Source organism: Corvus kubaryi, unplaced genomic scaffold (genome assembly GCF_017639235.1).
Source record: "Corvus kubaryi isolate FWS band 111438036 unplaced genomic scaffold, C.kubaryi_AGA036_p1.0 37334, whole genome shotgun sequence".
NCBI lineage: Eukaryota > Metazoa > Chordata > Aves > Passeriformes > Corvidae > Corvus > Corvus kubaryi.
The window spans coordinates 22928451-22947618 of record NW_024581108.1 but is presented as its reverse complement, the minus strand read 5'-3'; the positions used below and the strand labels follow the sequence as shown (position 1 = coordinate 22947618).

The following is a 19168-nucleotide window of genomic DNA, read 5'->3' as shown; positions in this document are numbered from 1 at the left end:
GGCACTGATGTAAAGATGAGGCTGAAGACACAAGCAGAGCCTCTTCCTGACAAGGTGTAGGATAATACCAAAGCACATCCTTTCCTGTCACATCCTGGGAGGGAGCTTAAAGAACTGGGGAGTCTCTTTCAATCTACAGACCAAACTAAGCCCTGCAGAGGGTAAAATAAATTTTTAACCCAACACCACAGCATTAATGAAGAGGAATAATCACTCAGTCCTACAGTTCCTGCCCACACCAGGGTGAGAGGCTCAAAGCCTCATTTCAAAGCATTCACAGCCTACACTCAATGCCAGATTCTGAAGCCAGGCACACACCAGCGCAGCCATTAAGGCCCAGTTCCCAGAAGGATTCCATATCAAGCAGAATACTTTCTCTTCCAAGGGCTGGGGCAGCAGGGATCCCTTTTAGAAGGGTTCCTCTGGATACTGTACCATGATTGAACAGCGTAGGGGCATTTGGACAGCACAAAAAGGTTCTGCATTCAAGAGATTTTGACTTAAAAGTGCTTAAGAAACACATGGAACTGAAATGCATCAGAATACAAAATAACCAATCTCATGTGAACATTCAGTCTGCAGATTACCTGTATGAAAGGCTGTCATTCCTGCTCCTTGCCTTGTGAGGACTCTTCACCCGGATGGGTCTCAGGGATTTTTTTTCCTTAGAGTTGCTCTTTGTTTCTTTGGAACCATATTTTTGTCTTCTCCATGTGAGTGAACTGGGCCTCTCTGCAGGACTCTTGGAGCAGCTGATAACACAGAGGTTGCTTCCCTTCTTTTAATGTGCATGATAAAAATCTGTCAGCAGATTGCACCTGAAGGGGTGAGGATGGCAAGGTCTGCAGCTCAGGGGCCTGACTGACCCCAGCTGGGGCCCTTGGCCAAACTTCCCCAAGCCATGACTGAGGCTTCTCTTGCACTGGGGCAGTGTGATGGGTTTGTCCCTGTGCTGCTGCCACGGGCTGAAGGACTCAGCAGTGCTTGGCATAGCCAAGGCACTTGATATGGAGCCCTCAGAGGGCAGTTTTACAAGAATGCCTCATGCCACATCAGAGTTTAACATTACAGTGCCCACCGACCTGCAGCTGAAGAGCGTTAGAACTCTTGAGCTTTAACATTTTACTTCTTGGCTCAATTTGGATTAGATTTTAATTTGAGGACTTGGCAAACGGAACAATTTGCTAAGTCTTGTATAACACAAGGATGGTCAGACAGTCTCACTGCAAAATCCTGCAGCAGTGTTTGTGTTATCACAGCTGATTGATTACTCAGCCACTGGGATACAGAGTTCTGACAGCTCTGGTTTTAAAATGGATAATATGAAACTGGCAGTAACACTGGCTTGGAACAAAAATGCAACTGTAAGTACAAGTGTCACAAGGGGAGAAAGGCATTAAAAGGCCACGCAGGAAACGGGAGCAAATCTCTGTTAACTGTGTTGTGCAAGCCCATGCAAGGTACAGAGAGGCCTTGAACTCCGTGCATCTCCATTTTACACCAAGTCAGTGTGATTGTTTGCTCCCTTTCCAGACTCCCTACGCCCCTTGTGCTAAGTCTTGGTACCAGTTCAGTCAGAGAAATCAAGGCCAGTTTGAGGATAATGATATAAATAGCAGGAAGTTTACAGAAACTTTGCTGAAGTTGTTTGTGTTGAGCTGCAAAGAGGTAAAAGTGCTGGTACAGTGCCAGCCAACCCTGCACATCTGTCCCTGTATAACCTGTACCTTTGGTATCCATTTGGAGTCTGTGGATTTCATTTCTACATGCTACTTGCATATTAAAATGGATATATTAAAATTCATGAATATGTATTGGTTACAACACACTGGTCTCCAGTTGCTTTTTCCCACTCTGTCTTTTCAGCTGACAGATTTTATCGTGCCCCTGAGTTGGGAGCTCTGACACCCCACTATGTCAGAGTCATTTTCTTGCTTGTTTCACTCTTTTTGTTATGATGTTTCTTCATTTTATTCCCATTAACTTTCATTGTTTTTAATTATGTCCCTGAACTTGTAAAGCTGTTTCTCCTAACAATGGGTACTTTGGAAATGGCAACAATTGCTTTTCCATGAACTACAAGGCAGGAAGTGCATTGTTTCTTTAAAAAAATTACCAGATGTTTTTCAGGGCTGACTACTAACATTAAAAAAAAAAGCCAGAAACTATTATTTTCCAAATAACCCAAGTCTAATTTTGTTATTGTGTGACTCCTGTTTGCATTTAACTGGGAATTGCAGCCTATGCCAATACTAAAGAAGGAATTTCTCTCAAGCTAAGTGTGCAAAGTCCATCTATGTGAACACTGACTACATGAACTCAAGTCCCTCTGAGTGTATCATGATATTCCTTGTGCTGTTCTTGCCAGTCCAAGTGCTGGCACTGGGGTACCTGCAACTGGTTATCTTATGTTCTCCGACTGGAACAAATGAATATTCCTTGTCCCTTCGTGCAGGGATTATTGACAGAAAATACGCAGCACTTCACAGCAAAGTGACTGCATTTTATTGCTCATTAAAAATTAAAATGTATACTTTAAATCATAAAAGTACATTTTTAATATGGACGGTACAGTAAGAAATTACCCGCATCACACATGCCTGGAAATTTGTTATCCCTGCTGTTCCCAGATCCCATGCCTCTGGATCACAAGCTGTTCATGATGGAGCGATACTCTCTCTGGTGTTCCACAAGCTTCAAAAATACTTCGTATTTCTTGTCATAAAATCTGCGTTAGAAAGTTAACGTCAACAAAGCCTGAGATTTGAAGATTTAAATCCCCTGTAATGTATATGTTTACTTGCTTCTCTTAGCATTGAAGACACTTTGACTCTTTCCTAAGTACAGCTGCTGCCAGGATCACAGCCCTCCCTGGGCACTTCTGGAGCAGTTCCCACCCAAACGAGTGATTCCCAGTTGCAATTCCACCTTTCATTTCCCTACAGCCAGCTTGGGTTCTCAGACAGTTTCCCCCAGAGCTCTCTGCTGTGAAAATGAGGAGCCACTGGAGCTTCACAGAATTCATTCAGGCGGGGAAAGTCCTCCAAAATCACTGAGTCCCACTGTTTCCCCAGCACTGCCAGGGCTGCCACTGCCCCATGTCCCCAAGTGCCACATCCACACGGCTTTTAAATCCCTCCGGGGATGGGGATTCCACCCCTGCAGCTGTGCCAGGGCTGGACAGGCCTTCCCATGAAGAAATTTCCCCAATGTCCACCCTGCCCCTCCCCTGGCCCAGCCTGAGGCCGTTCCCTCTCCTCCTGTCCCTGTTCCCTGCCAGCAGAGCCCGACCCCCCCGGCTGCCCCCTCCTGTCAGGGACTTGTGCAGAGCCACAAGGTCCCCCCGGAGCCTCCTTTGCTCCAGCCTGAGCCCCTTTCCCAGCTCCCTCAGCCTCTCCCGGGACTCCAGCCCCTTCCCCAGCTCCCTCAGCCTCTCCCGGGACTCCAGCCCCTTCCCAGCTCCCTCAGGAATTCTCCTGGGGCTCCAGCCCCTTCCCCAGCTCCCTCAGCCTCTCCCGGGGCTCCAGCCCCTTTCCAGCTCCCTCAGCCTCTCCTGGGGCTCCAGCCCCTTTCCCAGCTCCCTCAGCCTCTCCCGGGATTCCAGCCCCTTCCCCAGCTCCCTCAGCCTCTCCCGGGACTCCAGCCCCTTCCCAGCTCCCTCAGGAATTCTCCTGGGGCTCCAGCCCCTTCCCCAGCTCCCTCAGCCTCTCCCGGGGCTCCAGCCCCTTCCCAGCTCCCTCAGCCTCTCCCGGGGCTCCAGCCCCTTTCCAGCTCCCTCAGCCGCTCCCGGTGCTCCAGCCCCTTCCCCAGCTCCCTCAGCCGCTCCCGGTGCTCCAGCCCCTTCCCCAGCTCCCTCAGCCGCTCCCGGTGCTCCAGCCCCCCAGTGTGTCCTGCGCTGCGGGGCCTAGAACGGGACACGGGCCCCGCCGCGTCCCCTCAGCCCGATCCCGGGAGCGCGGACCAGCCGCCGCCGCCGCCAGGGGGCGCCCGCGCGCCGCCGCCCATGGAATGCGGAACCCGTGAGGCGGTAACGTAAATGACCCTAAAATCGAATGTAACACAGTACAATCCCTGAAAACTAATACAAACAGCGCTTTGAAATATAGTATTGGAAATAATTAAAATATAAAACAGATAATTAAGCCTTAAAAGTTAATAAAAATAGTCCTCAGAAATACAGTAAGAACAATTCTTAAAAATTTAATATAGTATGACTCTTAGAGTATCTGTAGGCTAAACACTACTGCACTCGAGGAGGGCTGTAAAGAGGTCCACCCCAACCTCGTCTCCAGACCCCAACTTCATCTCCCTTGAACTCTCCCAGTGGAACACACCAAGGCCAGCATTACCTTTTATGCTCGTGGTTGGGCTGCACAACTCTCCCAATTTTCCCCATTTTCGCCATGGCCTCCTAGGAAAAGACAAACAGCAACTGAAAAAGCCTGTTTTGATTTAAAATACTTTTTGACAAGAACAAGATGTTTCAAAACCAATCGGAACATTAGTGATGTATTTTGTTTCGGCTGAACAGGCCAGATGGCAGCAAATATGTTCAATCCCATTATAAAGTAGTCAAGAGAACAAAGCACTGCAGACCCTCAGTAACCAAAATCTGTTCCTCTCTCTCACTGGGAGTCCCAGGCGGAACAGACTTATCTTTTATTATTTACTCTAACCAAAGGAAATGTTAAACACTGCGTCCCCGGAGGGGAGGGTTCTCAAATAAAATGATAACTGTACTTGAGATCCCGTAATCAGATTCTGAAAGTACCGGTTCGCTGTAGCAAGGGAGGGCTCGAGGGTGCTCCACAAGCTAAATGTAACCTGGGAAGGTCTGTTCTGGAGGTCACAGCTGCCCTCACATTCCAGCACAAAGGTGTAAGAGGCAAACTCTGATCCTGCTCTGCTTTTGGCCAAAATAAAGTCAGAGTTCACAGAATCCCCTGAAGAAGGAGCCTCTGGGACAGTCATGTGTGGAGGGGAGAAGGACGAGTAGTTTGGCTCTTTTCCTGATCTCTGTGAGATTCTGATTTTCTGTGGATTTTCCTAAGCAATCCCCCTGGAATGAGAACCATTGAAGTTAAGAGAGGGCTGAGCTCTCAGGATACATTGGGGGCAGCAGACACTCAGTGTTTCACAGGGAGAATCAAAGCAACAGCTTTTAGATGGGAGAATGTTAAAAACATTCTCAAGAATCAGTGAGTGACTAAATCAGGGTTCAGAGTTTCTAAGCAGGACCCTGAACTTGTTTTAATGCAGTGCCTAAGAATGAGGAAGACCCTGGAGAACAGGCAGCCTGTGCTGCTGCTCTGGAACCTTGCAGCAAGCTGCTACAGCTGGATTTTTAAAAGGTTTGGATGATTTTACAGGCTGGAATACCTGCTCTAGTGAAATCTGTGCTTTCCACTAATCCAGCATTTGACAGCTGAGGATCTCACAGAACTTCACTATGTGGATGAGCAATGTCAGTGCAGTCTCACCAGCCCAGGGCAGGCTCTATCGAAGGGAAAAGCATTGCCAGGGTGCAGTCAGGACTTGACTCTGCTAAGGGTGCTGATAAACCAGCAGGGAACATTTCTGTGCTCTCATATGCCCATTCTCCTTCATATGGGCAGAGGTTGATTGTACTTCGATTCCCCAAGAAACACCCTTGAAATAACACTTCCAGAGAGATAGTGTGTTCTTTTCCCTGGGACATGTGAGCCTGCTGGCACTGAGACTCTGCACACCAGCCAGATTAAAATACTGCCATGGAAAGGCTGATATCCTTCCCAGTAAGAGAATTGGGCATTTTCTTCCCTGTCCTTTAACAGGTGATACTGACAATGCCCAAGCATTGTCCCTGTTTACAATAGTCAGTTTCTTACAACTCCCTTGCATGGCCAGCTGGATTTACAGACTATCCAAAAAATGAATGAACACTCAGAAAAAAAAAAAAACCTCAAAGTAAAAGCCAATTCCCTCTGGTACAATGGCTACTGCTTTTCCATTGTGCCTTAGGGAAAACAAAGCCCCCTGAAGCACTCTCTCTCTAATGGAAGAGTCCTTTCTGCTCCCTGCTTCACACCTCCTTTTGAATTGCCCTGGAGACACTGCATGAAAATAAACCTACAAACCCAAAGTCTCTAAACAGGCAAATCCATTTTTTATCACAGGTGCAACAAAAATGAAAGGGAGGGCCAGACTTTGGATTCCCCTCCCCATGCACCCTCAGGACCAGGACACAGACAGCACCATTCCCAGGGTATGTTCTGCCTCTGACGTGAGTGCTCCACACACTTGTGTTGTGCTTTACTCTTACAGCTTCCAGAGCAGAACACGTCTTGTTGCTCTTTGGGAAGTCAGCCAGCTTTGAGATAAACCTGTCTCCAGACAGATTTTATTTTTATGCTGTTACTCAGGGAACTCCAGGTCTCCTGGGCTGGTCCAAGAACAGACCCCAGATCCCCCAGTGCCCCCCGTGCCTCCAGCTGGGCCCAGCTCTCACACCTGGCACTCGGGAGCTGCTCTTCAAGGGCTCAAGCCAAGGCTGCCCAGAGCCTCCCCCTCTCCCTGTGAGGTCTCCCCAACCTGAAAGCACCAGCACAGAGTCCCCATCAGGCAGCCAGAGAGGTGTCACCACTCCCATGGCGCTGGGAGCAGGATGGGCTGGAGAGGTCCCAAAAGGAAAACTGGTCACTTAGGACCCAGTCTCAACTAGGAATCAGGGCCTGGCAGCTGCTTCTCTTCTGCTGGTCCTCCCATCATCCACCCTGAGTTAAGGAGGAAGATTCTCAAGTTTATCAGTTTTTCAGTTTATCAGCTAAAATACTTTGGTGTTTTTAAATCTACTGAAAATATGCAGACCTTTGAGAATCCACAGCATTAAAGTCTCACAGCAACTACCATGGGTCTGGGGAATAACATGGCAAAAAAACACACAGCCAGCAATTTTCAACAACTCACCCATTCTATGTTGCTCAAAATACGCTAAATTAATTCCCTCTCTCAATTCACATTTTAGTTGTGTGTTTTTCTGTGTTTTAAAGTCAGTTTGGTCATTGTTAGCTTGAACAAAAAACTTTACTCCCAGAGGAGAGTCTTTTCAACAATTTTCTGGGGACAAAGAGGAACAGAACATTGAAAATATGAATTTATAATGAAATGGGAAACAAAGAAACATTAGAATTGCATTACTGAATCGGATCAACCTTGTGGACTGCTGTCTCCAACAAAGCCTTAAATATAGCAAAGTGATAATACTGCTGTTCAGAAATAGTTTGTTTGAGGGTTGACATCCAAATCCATAATTCTAGTCACCAAGGATTTCACAATCTTAATTTGAATGACGCTCTATCTTCTTTGTTTGCCAGTCTAGACAGTACAATGAATACAGTGATTTAAAACACAATGAATTCTCTCTTAAAACAAAATATTTTGTAAAATTGCTTTTTAATCATTTCTTTTCTCTCTTTCCATAAAGGCTATGCTATAAATAAACCCTGAAAGTTCGCATTTGATCATCGTTTCTAAAGGCTGGGCAAGAGGCAAGTGAAGGGTTTACACAGAAAAAAAAGAGAGGCACTGTGGAGCAGAAATAAAGGGATGCATTCATGATTTCTAACCTTTTGTTGGAGTGTCAACGCTGAGACAGATACAAGCCAGTAAACACTCTGCTCTCCATGGAGAGACCCAGTCCAGCAGGGTTATCCCTGCCTGGGAAGGGAGCAGGGAACCAAATTCCCCAAGGCCCACCAAGACCTCAGGACAAGGTGCCATTTTGCTGCAGGGAAGGTCAGGAGCCACTCAAATCCACTTGGTCCTAGTGGCTGAATTCCAGTCTCCAGCATCATCTGGGGCATAGGATCCAACACTTGTGCAGTTGAGGAACCCAGGGCAGCCTCAGCAGGCAGTGGATCTCCAAGGGAAACCCTACTGGAACCCAGGCAAAATCCTACCTCCTAGGGAAGCACGACTTTGATACAGCATCTAAAAGCTGGAACTTTCAACTGCTGTCCCTTCAATAATGGGAAGGAAAAGGTTTTTTAGCCTGTGTGGGAGGAGGCCCCAGGAGAAGCCCATCAGCCTGGCACAGGAGGTGCACACAGGGAATAGCTTCAGGCTGGGAGACCCATCTTCCCTGATTCCCTGCCCTTGGGATCCTCCAAGAGTGGCCTCACAAAACCCAGCATGATCCTGCTCATCCCACAAGGGGAGCTCATGTCCCTTGGGACTGCAGAGGGAGGCCAGTGAAGCCTACTTGTGAATAGAATCACAGAATCACAGAATCAACTGGGTTGGAAGAGACCTTGGAGATCATCAAGCCCAACCCAGAATAGTCCTCAAGTCTGATTTTCAGCAGTGACTCAAGGACTGATGAGGTTGAGTATTACTGAAAATTAATGGGATGTGAGCCCTTAAAGTACACAGCAGATGAGAAATCAGATTTAGGAACATCAGCCTTATCTTAAAAAGTCAAGTAACAGAATCCCAATTGGGCTTTTTCTTTATTTTGAGACTTCAAAAATTATATTCAAAGTTAAATGGATGCAGCATTTGAGCACAAATGCAATTTCCCAGCTCTGTTCTCCCCACTTAGTCATTTTGGTAATCCCAAGAAATGCTTGGACTTTTACCTAAGGTAGTTACTAACAATGAAACAATCACAGATCATTTGAAGTTTTCCTGTCCAGTTTCAGTGGCTGAAAATTGGAACAGCAAAGCACCAAACTGGGGGGATCTGATGCTCCCACTCAGGCCAGCCTCACCTCTCCAGTGTTTCTGTCCAGTTTTCCTGTCACAGATCCAGCAGCAGGAGGAAAATAACATAGAAGTTGCCCCATTCACAACAGGCTGAAATGTAGGAACATTCTTCCCACCAGATCTGTCCTGACTGCAGGACTCAGCAGGTGTTAAGAACCTTCAAACTATCAGAGAGACTTTCCTTACACTTCTAGCCCTCACAACAAATAAAGTAAATAATGGTCTATGTAATAATTTTAACTGTTCTGCTTCAGTGAAGAACCTCTCACCCATTTCTACTCCACACACACAAGCTCAGCTAACAGATGTCTTTAGCATCATTTTAAGAAGTCCAGTCACAGATATATTTGGATTTGAGGGACATAAATAGATTTCTTGAAATGCTGATGTTGAAGAAATACTTTTAAACTTTTATAAGAATTTTAAGCAAAGCTGCTATTTCCTTCTAGGCTTTTATTTAGGGATTGTTTGTTCCACAGCCCAGAGATGAAAAATTCATCTTATCTGTGTTTACAGGAGTTACATGAGTATATTTCTGTAACACAGGCCTAGCAGAACGTTACTTTTTAGTGGTACATGACTGCATGAAGAAAGCATGTGATGGACCATATACAGTATTTTTCTAGTGGTTCCCCCCCCCTAAAATTTGTTTGAGTTATAGGGGCAGATCTTGGCAGCATGCACAAAGCCCAGAATCTGTAACTCAATTCTCTGTGGGTTTCTGGATGGAGCGAGCCAAGTTTTAAAACACATTATGGATAAATATTAGAGCTGAGCAAAAATTTCACACCTAAGACCAAAGTGTGAAAATTTGGCTTTGATTCATTTCGTGAAAAGGTGGAAAATTTCACACAAGCTTGTATTTTCCTTTTGCTCTGATCCAACATCGATTTCTGTGTCTGCATCAAACCTCAGAGAGAGAGAGTTTTTGTCTGTCTGTGTGTGCACGTGAGATACAGAGGAGGAGGGAGAACAGGATGGAAGGATGGAGGGCTGGCAAGCAGGACACCAGCTCAGGACCTGAACCCCAGTCTGTCTTCCAGGGAAAGTCACTGGCCTTTGGATTCTCTCTGTCCATAGGCTCAGAAACAGCACTGGCCCTCCTTGGAGGAGTATTTCATACATTTGTTTGTTACACTGAGGCAGCTCAGAAGAAGCCCAACGTTATTGTACCCTTCAGCCATCCAACTTGAGCTGACAGAGGCCAACTGGATGGATCCTGAGCACTGAGACAAGGCGGAATTCTGGTTCCAGCACTGAATCAGATTCCAGAAAGTTTCAAGAGATTCCTGGAGTTATCAGGGACATGGAATTTACTCTTTTATTTTTCAGTTAAAATTCTCTCTCTGCAATGGGCTGTGCCATTTCCCCAGTTTGGTTTGGCTGGGGCACAGCGTTTGCACACTCGAGGTGTGTCCCCAGTTTTGCACTTTGGGTGCCACATGGAACTCCCAGCCCTCCTGCACCTTCCATATCCCACTGAAGGATGGATCACCCAACCTGTCCTGCACCACCAGAGCAGCTTTTCACTCCTTAGAACCAGAACAAACGGAGAAGAGCTCTCACAGCAGTAGAGACAAGCACAGGTAAGGCCACGGGAGCACTTCTGCCTCCAGAGCACCAACTCTGCCTCTGCCTCAGTGGCTCCAGAGTGCCAGCCAGGCTATGGTCACCCAGTTTGGTGTCCCAGAGCCCAGCCAGGCTGGCCAGCCACAGGCACAGCCCTAAGAGGAGCAGCAGTGGCAGGGCAGCTGCTGGAAGGGTGCCTTGCCATGCCAGCCATGATATTAATTACTTATTCCACAGCCCAAATTTAGAATGGGATGAGGGTCAGCTCTGATTGCCACATCATCTATCAGCTGGAAACTATGTTTGGGTCTAAGCTCCAGCCACTCTGCTACTAAATATAGGTTGGTTAGCTGTTGATTTGAGTCTGCATTCCCCCAAGTTGCCTTTGACTATCAAATAATTAAGCAGTTTGCTTTGTGAGGGCTCTGTTGTTGGCACCTCTTCGTGCCCAAAGCTGCTTGGACACAAACCGGACGGCTTAGCAGAGGTTTCAGCTTCCCTGGGCAATGGAAAGAGCCCAAGTGCTCACCTCCTGTTTCAGCTTCCCAGATTGCTGGCACTGGGTGCCATGAATCAAGTCTGTGGGCACCATCCAAGCAGTCTGGGGCAGGGTTTAGCTGCTCTTCCCCTGACATGAGCCCGTGCAGCTTCTCCGTGAAGGGACTGTTCACTTCAGTGGCTGCGTGTGAAGGTCCCAGCCCAGGCTGTGGTGGTGATGCCACAGCTGGAACAGGCTCCTGACTCCAGCACCAACTGGCACTGGCAGCACATCTCCCTCACACCCTTCTGAGGTAGAATAAATTTAACCACACACAGCATCGCTGTTAAAATGGACTAAGAAGGTTTGTCCACAGAAGCCACATGAAAATATATTGATTTTAACAGTTTTTAGGCTTGGAAATGTTATGCTGACAGGCAGCTGTGTTTAACAGAACACAAGCTCACCTGGGAGTCAGGACAGCAGATTCCTCCACCAGCTCCTGATGCAGGGCACTGCCCAATCAGCCCTCTCCCTACTCATCCCTCCTGGGGATGGGGCAAACTAAACCAGGGAATGCTCCTCTGCACAACCTACAACACATTGCTTTGCTTCTCTGGCTCCCTCCTCACCCTCTGCTTGCAGCACCTGTCCCAATATTTTACCCTCAATTTTTGGTGGCAAGGCCTTTGGGGCATGCAGGGCAGGTGTGTGATTTCCACATGGACACTCACACCAAAAACCCAGCTGGGCACACAGAAATCCCTCCTTGCAAAGGTGGGAAAGCCCTGGCACAGGTTGCCCAGAGAAGCTGTGGCTGCCCCTGGATCCCTGGAAGTGTCCAAGGCCAGGCTGGACACAGCTCGGAGCAGCCTGGGACAGTGGAAGGTGTCCTTGCCCAAACCATTCCACGATTCTGTGATTTGGACTGGGGAGGGTAAAACAGAGACACTGAAGACCCAGCACAGGAGATCCTGACACTCATCTGGACACTTCATGCAATATTTAGCTGAACTGCACTACCTCCTCCAAGGTGCAAAATTCAGATTTATTCAGCTGATTTCTTTCCATGTCCATGCTGAACATTCAGCTTTCCTCACATTTAGTCACCCAGTTCAAACTTTTATTTGCCATCTGGCAACAGACTGGGCTTTACTGGGGGGAGGGGATAAGAAAGGGACTTTTTTTTCCTTTTTTTTTTTTTTTTTGCATCTGTATTTGCTTTATGAGCTATGGCTAAGGCATCATTTACACATGGGGAACTGGATCAGGTTCTCTCAATTCATTCCATATGTTCACTTACGTTGTCAAAACATTTCTTCGATCTAATTAATCCGCACACATCTCTCTGTTCATTTCCCCACTTTGGGCTGTTTCAGCATTTTTGGGGTACCTAGCTGGGACTTTGTCATCAAACCAACTTCTGCCTATACTTTGTTTTAGGGTTACTCCATCAAGAAAGCAAAACTATTTGCAATATTTTACTCTTCTTCATCTATTTATTCTTTCCCTGTATCCAGCACTGGCTGAGGAGACCTTCCTTTCCTTTCCCCCTCATCTTTCAAATATATTCTTTGCCATGCTCCACTGTCTACCTGAGGTTAATGAGGGAAATCCCTGCTGTGAGTTTTGATTTGGGATTATTTTTTATTGGGTTAATCTGATGTGTGGTTTACTATTAAAAAACCCCCAAAACTATACCTCAGAAATATGCTTACATTTTACCCAATCTGGACTGGATTTGGGAAATTACCCTGGACAGGGGCTCATAAAAAACAAGAGATCTTTAGAAAAAGTGTTTCACTACTGTAAGCCAGTAGAAGGTTGAGATGTTAAAACAGAGAGTAAACTGCATTAAAATATAGAGAGAGCCTTTTAGAAACCTTACAGATATGCCATGTCCAACAAGAAAAAAAAATATTTAAGAGATACAGAGATATCCAATGAGTGGTGAACAGAGAACAAATCCTAGAAGAAATGAGGAATCTGTTGAGAGTTCATCCTGGACTGCACAGCCCTTTCTCCCAGGGAAGCACAGCACAGAGAAGGCAGCTGTCCATGGCACAAGGCGTTTGGTTTCCTTGCCATGACTGCTACAAACAAGGGGTCAACAACCTTTTCCAGCACACTGCTCCAGAAAGTATTTTTCTTTCCTAAATTAAAGGCTACCCATGACTGAACTGAGTGAAGCTGAAGCAAAGGACACTCATCATTGAAAGGGGGTGGACTAGATGACCTTTAAAGGTCTCTTCCAACCCAAATTATTCTATGATTCTGTGATTAGCTGATGATACTGTCCTGTCCTAAAAACTGAGCATCCTTTCTTCTCCAGATCTGAAAATCAGCCAGGGATGAGAAGCTACTGCTCTCATTTGTCTTCTGCCACTAGAACTGCCCTCCAAGAGTGCTCTTTCTAAAAAAGGCACTTTAAATGCTGGATACATATTGTTGAACTATTTTATTTTGGGAAGGATTCCTTAAAAATCTGCGAAGCCTGGTCTTATGGATGGGATTGCCAGTCAGTTGCCAAATATGCTCTAATAGCACCAAGGGAGAATCTCAACCTGAGCTGTGGAACTCCCATGGACAGAGAATTCAGAGAGTTTTATATGAGGAAACTGCAATAGTCACACCAGAATAGGTGTTCTGCTCCCCTTGCTACTAAAAACTTTGGCTTGTATCTCTTTTGGAGACCACTGGGAAATGATAAATACAGTTCCCTTTAGCACTAAAACTTCTCTGTCAGCAGGAACCTCTTTATGTGCACAATATCTGTGTACTGCAATCACATTTATTGCACAGAAAACCTGTAGGCACCAACTTGAACAAATTAATTTGGAAGAAACTATCCTTGTTGGCAAATGTCAGGTTACCCTTATCACCACTCTAGCTGACATTTTTCAATACAAAACCAAACCCAAGGGCTACTTATTCCCACCTGCCCCAGAGCCATAAAGAGCCTCTGATTACAGTAATATTCCATAACCTCTGTTACTGAGCAAATCCAAACCTGTCACCCAGCACTGCCAGCAGGAGTTTTTAAAGGTATCTCAGGCATCTTTTTCCTGAGCAGATGTTCTCAGGAAGCATTTGTATTCATTTGGCAAATAGAAAAAGAGCACATTTTCTAATTGCCCGTGCCCAAAACAAAGGCTGGTTCTGTCTGCAAACATCCCAGTTGGAATTAGAAGTGCATTTGCTGTAGGAGCAAGGCACCAGTGGCACCAGAGCTGGGCTGGTCACAGCCTGAGGTCCAACACAGCACCATCCTGCCCAGGGCTTCTCTGAATGCTGAGCTCCTGAGAGAGTCTCCACCTTCCCACCTCCAAGTTTTGGCCAGGTGGGAAGCTTGGGGAGCTTGTTTATAAGCCGTCCTTTTTATCTTCAGGAAAGGCAAACACCACCAAATCATTCCAGAGGGATGTTCTCACCTTCCAACACCCAGCCAGTCACCATTCCTCCTTTTACTTTGCTATCCCATCCTATTTTCCCAGCTTTTCAAGAAGCCCTCAGTGAGCTGCACCTTGTGGCTCCTGCTTCCAAGCAAACCTTGCCCCTTCAGTCACTTCAGTGAGACATTCCTAAGCCACAGCTCCTGAAGTGCTTATGAGGAAAAGCTCTTCCCGGCACACCTTCCATAACTGTATTCACTGGATTCATTGGCTCTGGAATTTTAACCCTGGACAGGTCACACAAGCCCTGGGATCAGCTCAGCTGGTCAGAACAAGGTGCTGATAATCCCAAGGGTGTGGGTTTGATCCCCATATGAGCCTTTCACTTAAGAGATGGACTTGATCATCCTTGTGGGTCCATCCAACTTGGAATATTCTGTGATCCTGTGGAGCTTCTTCACCTCATTTCCTCATGTATTCCACAAGAATCACTAACACCACTAGACTAATACCAAACACTCAAGAGGAAAATCTGGCCAGTGTGGGACACAACTGAAGAAAAACCACTTTGTGCTTCATGATTCAGCTGATCCTAAGAACTGAGCCAATTCCTGCTGCCGAGGATCTGTCCTTTTATTTAAAGACAGCAAGCTGGGAAAAGAGATGAATAGCAGAGGCCCAAATGGCTCATGGAGCTTTTCACTGGTAGGTCACTGAGCAGAACCTCAGCGAGGTCAGTGAGTGTTGAGAGCTATGGTGGGATGCCAGCTTTTTATTGTGTCCTCTGCAAAGGGGATTTACTGGTTTCAAATTAATTTCTATCATATGCAGCTTTCCCAACACGAAATGCTCCACTGTCACAGCTCAGTCACTGATAACACTTTGCAAAACCCCACAGGAGAAACTGCTGCCACCACCTGAACACTTCCTTTTAAAATCACACTTGGAGAAGTGTCCTGACTGTGAACTGAGGCTGGAGGAGCTCAAAGAGCCTTCCCCAGCCTGGGTGGGGGCACAGCCCTGCGAGCAGAGTGGCAGTGCAGCTGCACATTCTGTTCCTCACTGGAGCAGAGCTGGGGAAAGGCAGAGCCCGGCTCTGGGGTTGTCCTTTGCTCCCCACAGCAGCTGCTCCACGAGGGAGGTGAGTGTGTGCTGGCAGCACCACAGACCTGCTCTTTGCAGAAAGTACTTTCTGAAAGGGAAAAAAAAACCCAGAACAGAAGAAGCAAAAATGAACAACTCTATCATTATCTGATGTGCTGAGATCTCGGCAGAGATCAGCTCAAAGATCCATATTGTTTACAGCAGCTGATGAGTCTCACAAGTGCTGAAGCTGTGCTCTCGCTTAAAGTGCTAACATATTTACAGTTTTCAGTCCTGTCCTTAGCACTTATCTGTCATTTCAAGATGAATGCTCCTTTTGTACAGCCTAATCACTTGCATGAACACTCCACTAGCTCAAAATCCCAGATTTGTTTAGCTTTTCCATTAGCAGCAATTCTGTACTTTGGAAATTGCTTAATGCAGCAAATCTGAAAAAAACCAACTAGTTTTTGTTCAAAGGTATTTCTTTGGCTGTGACAAGTCTAGAATGGATGGAAAGATATTAAATTTCTTTTATCTGATCGAAGTCTGACTTTTACTGCACACCTTTCTAAACACACTTATCCACTGTTCTGCTCTGGCTTGGTTATTGACATTGGAATAATTAGTGAAAATCTATGTAAGATCAGACTGGATCAGCAACAGATCTAACTAAACCCCTCGTAAGAAGCCATTTTCTCATGCTCAAGAATCTTTCTCTATTTATAATACTTAAAACATTTGGTAGGATCCCATCCTGCCCCCTCCTCTCCCAACAAACAGTAGGAGCATGTGCAATGAAAAGCTGTCAGTCATTCCATTTTTACAGGAATAAAGGAATGTGGATCATTCTACAATGCAGTAACTTAATTTAAAAAAATGCAACCCAGGCATGCAAGAAAAAGGATACAGTTCTAAGGAGGAGGTCTTACCCTGCTGGATGTTTTACATTACGCTCATTGGGTTACTGGCCTGCCACAAATCAGTTTCAGATGCACCTCAGAAAATGCTCAGCAATGCAAGATGCATCTGTTGTTTCTGCTAATCCTGGTCCCACTGCAGGTAAAAAAGGGACAACATCTGATTTTCAGAAGTCTCCAGAAATGTCTACAACTGCAGTTTAGAAGGCTCCATACTTGAGCAAAAAGAGCACCTCAGTTATGTGTTGGGCACAGCACTAGTTACCTAAAGCTTCAGGCTGGGAATGAAAATGTCGATCTGGAATAAGCCTTTGCTGTTCCTAAGGAATTGCCAATCCAAACCCTGAGTGAATTTGTGCTTTAAAGGATGTGGTCTCCCATTCTGGCCCAAATATTCTCTAAAAACAAGAATTCTGCATATGAAGTGCATTTTTGTGCAGATGTACAACACAATCTTTAAATGTCCTGAATGCTGTAAATACTAAAAACCAATATAAACATCAGAACTGTAACCATGCCATGGTGTATAGGCCATCTTCCATATCACAGCAATGAAAATTTACACAATAATAAACTGCAATTCTAAGGTAAGATTCAGAAGTCAAAAGATGTTCCAATTATGTGTAACTGCATTGTTAATCTACAACCTTTCCATTCTGACTTATTTTAATCCACCAGAGAAACACCTTTAGCATCATCATAGATTTTCTTTGCACTTTTTGTTCTATCACTTTAATACAACCATGAACCCCTCCTCTGAGGTTTGTAAACATCACCAGATCTGCTTCACAAATCAGGAGGATGAAGAACAAAGTTACACAACTTGGCCGAAGTCACAGACAAAGTCAGTGGCTCAGGTGGGAATAAAGTCTATGGACTCTGCCTCTCAAGTTAGGTAACACAGATTGTTTTCTCATTGCAAAATTCTGCTTTTATTTACACTCAGAAGAACTTGATGCTGCAGTAGCTCGTGTCAATTTGAACTAGCACAGAGTATGTCCCATTACCAGGCTGTTAGTAAGAACTCCTTTGGCACACACAGATTTTGTCCTGTGTCCCTAGGAAATACTGCACTACATTTTACATGGTATGTGTTTGATCTGCAAAGCCAGGCAACTCACTCCTTATCTCCAGGACATGAAACAAGCCTGGGATTTGAGGCGTCCAACAGTTCTGGACATCCATATCTGGTCAGACTTAAGGAATTACAATAGGAGCAGGGATGCTGATAAACCAAGAAAAGCACTTTTTCCTTAACCCTTCCTGGTAACGCTGCAGAAAGATTCTGCATGGGTGGAATATGAGCAAAAACCTCTCCAGCCCTAAACTCTACTGCTGGGTTTTATCTATCCACGGGAGAGTTCCCAGCTTTCTGAAGGCACAATCCAAAGAATGGCAAATGCCGTCATTTGGAGAAACTGAGACAGTTACAAAACATTTTTTAAAAACTGTGGATGGGAGGAAAATTGGGCAGGGAAGCAGGAAGGCAGTGGAAGGACACTCTGGTGTGAGAGATGCTGTGTAATTAGCCACTAGAGGGAACAAGAGTCATGCTCTTAATTAAGGTGCAGCCTCTTTTAGCAGGGGGGCCTGAGGGTTATCCTTGCCCAGGGAAGCTGGATGCCGGGTTGAACCCTTTCCCTGTAAACTCTGGAGTGGGACAAAGCTTTCCTGCCCTTTGTCTGTGTTTCATTCTCCCCTTTCAAGTCTCTATAGGCCTTGGCACAAGCAGGGAACAAGACTTGAATTCATACACCTTTCACATCTCCTACCTGCAATTAACTATTTTTTGCACCTGGTAAAAATGTTTAAACAAAAACCTGGGATCAGAAGGGATGAGACAAAGGAGGGAATGAAAAAATAAGAAAAATTGTAAAGGAGACAAAGCTATATTTTGCAGACAGGGTACACTTTGGTGTTGGCTCTTTTGAAGGAGAAGGGAAGAAAAATCACATTCAGCTCATTGCAAATGGTGTGAAAAATGTAGAGTGATGCTCTGCTGGCATCAACAGACTGAGACAGTGATTGGGAGGGATGGGAAGGACCTGCATCCTCCTCCTGCCTGACTGAAGGTGCATGAGAAAAATGAATGAGGCCAAAAGCAAAAGCTCCTCTTTTCCTCTGCTGCTGCTGAAGGACACAGACCTATTCAACAGCACAGCAAGGACTGAATCACAGACAAACAATCTTTTTATTACCATAAAAATGACAAATAAGTAACAGTTACAGCCTGTAAACACAAGACTCAAATTAAATAGAGTTCTAAGTGGTACAGTGTAAGTGGAAGCAGGATCCCACTCCTATTAGAGCCGGCTCAGCCTAAAGAGTATCAGATGTTACCCAGGCCTTAGAAGGCCTGGGACATAAACTATGTGTGTAAGAGAAAAAGAAGTCAAATGACTCATGACAGAGTTTGTTTTAATATAAATGACTTCTTCTGACTCTCTGCTTTTAAAGCCTTGCCATGTTCAGATCCTGAACAGCTAACCTGGGCAGCTGGCTCCCTCAGCCCTGTCCTTCAGTTTGTGTATAAAATGCTGGCATTTACAAACTCCTATTCCTCTTGCTGAGGGAGGGCAGTTTATTTTAGCACTGTGATCAGTGCCATAATAAATCTCCCCTCTTCCAGTCCAAGAACACTGGCACAGCCCAGTCAGTGCTCTGTGCATATGCTGTGCCCATAAAACAGAGGACATGCCACGAGGCTTTACTGATGTCCTGCAAGCCTCGAGAGGGGACCAGAGGTGAGGGATCAGCACTGAATGAGCCACAGTCCATCCCTTACTCTTTGCTTTTCATTATCTGAGAACATGGGTAAGGAACTGAGATGTGGAAAGAGTTGGGAAGAGGGAGACAGAACTGAAGGAGAGGAAAGAGAAAAGAGAAAAGAGAAAAGAGAAAAGAGAAAAGAGAAAAGAGAAAAGAGAAAAGAGAAAAGAGAAAAGAGAAAAGAGAAAAGAGAAAAGAGAAAAGAGAAAAGAGAA

The 19168-nt window shown here is 45.6% G+C and overlaps 1 protein-coding gene across 10 annotated transcripts in view; it reads right to left on the bottom strand.

The window, feature by feature from the left end:
* Nucleotides 1-2482: 2482 nt before the first annotated feature.
* The window catches only part of FGGY (FGGY carbohydrate kinase domain containing), a 282932-nt gene continuing 266246 nt past the window's right edge, over nucleotides 2483-19168 (bottom strand). For all 10 annotated transcript variants that reach the window (XM_042030819.1, XM_042030821.1, XM_042030827.1 and 7 more), the window contains 2 exons: nucleotides 4350-4411; nucleotides 2483-2728 (listed from right to left, as the gene is read on the bottom strand). In XM_042030819.1, the coding sequence (XP_041886753.1) occupies nucleotides 2647-2728; nucleotides 4350-4411 (144 nt within the window). In that variant the 3' untranslated portion in view covers nucleotides 2483-2646. The remainder of the gene's footprint in view (nucleotides 2729-4349; nucleotides 4412-19168) is intronic.